Raw genomic sequence first — 6,000 nt, 5'->3', positions numbered from 1 at the left:
GGGGACTTTGTGTTGATGGGGGTTTACAGCTGAGATGCAGAAAAGCGCTGGGTGGATCGACACCTTCTATATTGTACATCCTATTCCCATCGATCTTATAGTACTAAGTGATTGTTTGACCCCGATGGTGCGGCGCATTGATTCTTCTGACGGTCAAATTACGAATGAGGTGATCTGGCATTCAGGGTGGAAAATTTGTTTCCAGCATACACTCCTCTATCTCAATTGGAAGAACTTCTTTAGCTCCCAGGTTGTCAACTCGATGAGGGTTAAGCCAATAAGATGTAAATACCAACTGAATCAGATAACAAAGGTGGTACATACAATACACAACAAAATAGCTCTACGAATAGCTACTTGGAATCAAATGGCACTGCGAGATCGCCGCAATGCACCCTTCTTCAAAATCGGCATGAAGTCATTGGCCTGGGCCTAATTTCGTATCAGCTTACAGAAATCGCATTAGTACAATTATTTGGAGAATCCTGCGGGTTAATTTTGACGGACCCAGTGAAATCGATCTTCAAGTGGCATAACTATCGTTCCTGCCAGTTTGACGTAAACGGTGTAAAACACACCTGAAATAAATTGTATAAACCGTTGAGCGCTCACATATGACATCATCGACTGTGTAGTTTCATGTAGCCCTTTGAGTTCTCCGTTATAAGCAAAGGCAAAAATTACGACTTCGATAAGCTTTTATTAGCACTTCAACAGTTGAGAATAGATATGATTCTCATCGTAGCATGAGATTTTAGTTTCAAAACAATACACTCAATCAACACCCATGACTTCTGTACTATCTAAAGCATGCCTTCACTTCTCGGCCAGCGGCCATGCCACATACCATGCATCTACAGGGAGTCAGAATGATGTAATTAACTGGACGGGAAGACCATGCGTCAAAAGATTTCGATCAGTGCAGATCAGTGCAGATCAGTGTAGATCGCCTTTTTCTGAAGAATAAGGTAACTGTTTAGTCAGTTTATCGCCTTCAATTTGTTCTAATGTATAGTTTGAGTACAGTCACTGCGGATAATCCAAGACGTCCAAATTTATCCGGGCTACATCCGTCAATTATGGTGACCATGCTGGAACATGTCTTCAAATACCTAAGGGGCCTGTAATATGAAGTAACGGAGCTCGTTCATCGATTCTAACTAGCGGTTGAATCTTCAGATTCAATGTTTTTTGTGGAAAAATAGCTAAAATCTCGAAAAAGTTATTTTTAGATACAGCTTTCGATGAGCTGCATTAGCATCCGAGTTATCTGAGAAATTAGTCGAACCGTTGTTCTCGAAAACAATCAACATGATACCATCCAAAGACAGACCAATTTAACTAAAAGGTGCGCTTAACGAGCATAAAATATTCTACAGTACTTGCGTTCGTGACATACCGCTACCGTGGAGGTGAAAGAAGACCCGAGCGACCGAAACAAAGCTGAACAGGGCAGAATATGTGAATTTTATGACCGAAAAACTCGGCGGTCGTGGCAAATCTTTTGTACGCTTGTAGGCCATCCAAATTCCAATCAATAATTATGCCTTAATTTTTATAACCCGAAGTCTCATTCAAGAAATACAGAAACGGACGCCCATTGATTATCCACAAAGTACCTATACACAGCCATTTCTTGTTCAAAACTATACATCGATTCTAACTGGCCAACGCACATGTACCCCACATTATGTACCCTCAATCATGCAACGCACCCATTCAATGTAACATCCCAGCTCCACAATCTAAATGCAAACCAACTTTAAAAAAATGCCAGCGATGCCCAAAGCTTCCCTTCAAATTCCAATTATTGACTCTCAGACTCCCAGCATCACCGAGCAGCACCTCGCGTTCGGGTTTTCTCTCACACACACAGAACCGGTCCGAAAGAGACAGATAAAGAACATCTGACATATGTACAGGGACGTAATCATGTAAGTCGTACATCTACATATTTTCGTTGAATCGGCATGTAAATAGAATAAAGAACCTCACAATATGGGGTACATATTTACTGATCCACCTTTCCAGGAAAATGATCCCAAGTGAACGGACTTCTTGATGTATCAACAACACGCCTCGCAGAGTCGCATATGATTTTCAAGCTAGAAAAAAATACGACAAAAGTTATTTTCATTACAATCGTGCAACTTGTCGATATTCATGAATGGGCTACCTACGCCTTCCAACATGGGCACTAATTTCTCTCCCCCCCCCCCCTCCGGGCACTGGAAAATGTCAGTGCATACCACAGCGATGTCAGCGCAAACTGCAGTGATGTCAGGGCAATGTCAGTGCATGTTTCCAATCATCTATAAATTGGTCAGGGTGTGTCAGTGCGTCCTGGGTTATGTTAGTGAATTGGTTAGTTCATCGTGTGGTGGTAAAGTTTGTACTTGTTAAATTGAAAGTTGTGGGCCATGAGAAAGTTAACTTAGGGAGGATTAAAGCATACAGTCTCGGAATTTATGGGCCAGACATGGCTAAATAACAAGATATACTAGAAGTAGACATATATTCTCTACATTTTCAAGTAACGATCTGGTGTACTAAATCAAGCGAATTATGCTGGAATCATTAGATAGGCGCCTCAGAGTATCCCTGTGTATAATTGATCCAACATGCTTGTTTGACAACTGTTTGACAATGATTTGGGATCATCCTTGGCTGCAGGCGCAACAATGCTTTGAAATATTGGCCTTGGCTTGGGGTGCGGTTTCTTAGTAGGGAGGACGTCCCTATGAAGAACTAAAAAGTCCCATCGGAGCACCCTAGTTGAGCGGGTCTTTGGGACAGCTGATGGACCGGAGGTAATTCATACAGTCTACCTACCTACCATTGTGTTCTTTGTTTGAAATAAAACATAACATGATTATAAGGTAGAAACAATGTCAGTGCATTGTCAGTGCACCATCACTGAAGGTCAGTGTATGTCAGTGCATGTCAGTGCACCCTCAGTGCAAATGCTTGGTGGTCAGTGTAAAGATAATTCTAGGAGGATAGAATCCATTCAAAATCCGTCCAAGTAATCCTGCACTGAACAGTTTTATTGTATATAAGTACAGTTGCCCCCCCTCCACCTCCTCCCTTTATATGTTCTACTTCCTATGCAACAATAACCGTCACGTCCCGAGCGAATAAAAAGGAGAAAAAACATATCATCCACACCGAAAAAAAAAAGAAGTGGTGATCTTCTATTCTAACGAACGACACAATGATTACATTTTCAAAAATCATAGTGTGCTCTGTGTATGATGATGTGGAACGTGATGGGTTCGTATGGTTGAATAATTCCAACGTCACAAAAGAAACGAAAGAAAAAATATACAACTAATCGTGACCAGACTTCCTACTTTTTCAACATCTTTTACTAGTTGTGTTAATATGTATATACTACGAGGACCAAGAGCAACAGACAACTGCATCGAAAATAATGAGAGGTCGATTAACCGAGCATACCCTCACCATCCGAGTAAGCTGTACTGCTATTATACGGCGACAGCTCGTTATATCGTGCAATTTTCAGTCGCTGACTGGGAGGAATGGATTTGTCGTCCAATCCCTGTCGCATACCTCCATGGAGCACACCAACACGCTTCATGGCGAGCAACTAGAAAGCGTAGATAAGTAAAGAATGATGATGAAAATGAAAACGACATACGTTGTGAGCAGCATTGGAGTGGTCGTATACACCGCCAAAGAATGCCGTCGTAGCGTCTTTGCCAATGAACTTGACCAACAAGTGAGGACCTCCAGGGTGTTCGTCGATGAAAGTAGAAACATCGTGAATGAATCCTGAGATGAGAATCAGAGGGCGCTTGGCAGCTTGCTCTTGATCTACAAATAGGTACTTTAGTAGGCGCCAAGGAATGATATGGAAAGAACATACAACTCTCCCAGCTGATAACGGGCAAGTCGCTGCTATCAGTTGGCCACGCAAGACGCTCTTGAGTCGCCTTGAGTTTCTTCAGTTCCATCGTCAGTTGACCCTTGCGCACTTCGTTCTCAGGGAAGACCTGGGGTGGACTTTAATAACCGGACTAGCGTAAGGATAAACAAAAATTATACCTTGAGATGGCTAGCAAGCCCAACTTTCTGCATCGTCCAAATGAACCACTTGGTAGGATCATACTGGTACCACTTGATGGCGTTACGGTAGTCCATGGGGAACTGGTGGTGGAAGTTGTGGTAACCTTCACCGATAGTGGCAAGAGCGGTAATGACATGGTCACGAGGGGTGTGCTTGTCATCGAAGGGCGAGTTTCCGAGCCAGTGAGCAAGGGAGTTGACACAGAAAGTCGACTATGATAATGTTTAGCTAATGAACAAATAGGAAAGCAAAAAAAAAAAAAAAAAAAAAAAAACGCACGTGGTGAACGAAGCACAATCTGAGGACACCGGCATAGACATATCCACCCTTGTAATCGCCCCAGAAATATCCGGGAATGAGAGTGGGAATGACAAAGCTGACGATGAGGATCATGGGGAGGTAGTACTTGTGTTGCCAGCGAACGACGGGGTTCTTGCTCAAGTCGCTAACGTCAGCAACACCGGGCTTGCGGCGGGGCTTAACAAGCATCCAGCCGATGTGGGAATAGAAGAAGCCTTTGTGGGCATTGTAAGGGTCGAGGTCGGTGTCGGTGTAGCGATGGTGGGCACGGTGACCTCTTGACCACCACTTGATAGAACCTTCAACAGCACCAGCTCCGGCAATAGCGAGGAAATACTGGAGAGGAAGAGACGCATTGTACGAGCGATGTGCCCAGAGACGGTGGTAGCCGGCGGTAATACCCAAACCAGTGAAGTAGTAGTAGAAAATGGAGAACCAGAATGTCTCCCAGCGCAGCTTGGTGGTGAGGGCGCCGATGAGGCCGAGGAAGGGCGTAACGCAGAGAATAAAGACATTGAGCCAGTTAAGGTCGTTGATGAAATTTGACCATCGGAAAGGTGGGAGGGGCTTTGTGGTCGTAAGGGTGTGCTGGACGTAGTTGTCGGGGATGTTGAGGTCGGAGGGGACGACGTCGGGGACGGACTCTGACTTTTCTACGCGACCCATCGCTGTCGACGGCGAAGACGTGGAGGAAAGGATGAAAGGGGCGTGAGCAGAAGAAAAAGTTGGGCGGGTTGGGTATTTATGTCATGGTCACATTTTTTGGGGATTCGTTCTCCGGTGCGGGGTTTCTGAACAATCATGCACCAAAAACAGCTCCCGACCCTGTATTTTCCCCCTTTTCGCGATTTTTGTTCGCCGAGAATTGCCAATGCGGTTTGTCTCTCTCGAGCTCGCCGTTGCGCCCAATGTCCTCAACAATGTCCACGAAATAAGCGCCAATAAACGCCCCTCAGCACTACTAACACCGCTATGGTCCGTCACGTGCCACTTAATTTTTGGGGAGTCCATAAAAGGCAATTGCCCAGACCGCTCGCATGTGTTTGTGGCAAGCTCGACTCGGAGGGCAGCGTCTGCCTTTATTGCTCTGCTCCATGCTTGTCGCTTTTCCCAAACCCCAATTCTTGCATCTTGCAAATCATATGCTCAGTAGAGTCCTCCCCAGCCTTGCTGGCTCTGTGCTGTCGCCACCGTGCTAGCGTTCTTGGTCTCTTCTGTTTTTGTTCCGTCCCCGGTGTCATTAATCACTAAATTTCATATCATATCTCGAAAATTGAAAGCCGCCCAAGGGTCCAATCCGTCCGGGTGTCCACGTCTGCCAGTCGCACTACGGTCTGCCATGAACACGATGCCCGAGTCCGACCGTTCTGAAGCCTGTCATACATGGAAAAGGTTTCCGGGCTGTACTACTTATCCCACGAAAGCGGTGGGTAGATACTACAGTGCTGCCCCGGCGCTCGTTAGATACTTTGTCCATCAATTTTGCTCAACCGCCAGGCATCATCGTTGATTGTCTTGGTTTTCGACCCCAACCCACAGGCTTCGGCTTCTGCTCTTCACTGAATCGCCTAAACCTTAAAATAAAGCTCCAAGATCAAATATATGCGCGC

The 6,000-nt window shown here is 45.1% G+C and overlaps 1 protein-coding gene across 1 annotated transcript; it reads right to left on the bottom strand.

The window, feature by feature from the left end:
* Positions 1–3,445: 3,445 nt before the first annotated feature.
* JR316_0010068 (Acyl-CoA desaturase) lies at positions 3,446–5,056 on the bottom strand (the record flags this gene model as incomplete). The annotated part of the gene is made up of 5 exons (XM_047895742.1): positions 3,446–3,610; positions 3,662–3,837; positions 3,890–4,016; positions 4,069–4,302; positions 4,370–5,056. 5 exons carry the CDS (start codon positions 5,054–5,056, stop codon positions 3,446–3,448), a joined length of 1,389 nt encoding a protein of 462 aa, XP_047745461.1.
* Positions 5,057–6,000: the final 944 nt, after the last annotated feature.

The sequence above is a fragment of the Psilocybe cubensis genome, chromosome 9 (genome assembly GCF_017499595.1).
Source record: "Psilocybe cubensis strain MGC-MH-2018 chromosome 9, whole genome shotgun sequence".
Lineage (NCBI taxonomy): Eukaryota > Fungi > Basidiomycota > Agaricomycetes > Agaricales > Agrocybaceae > Psilocybe > Psilocybe cubensis.
Note: the sequence above shows the minus strand (reverse complement) of the source record. Positions and strands in the feature narration are given on the sequence as shown.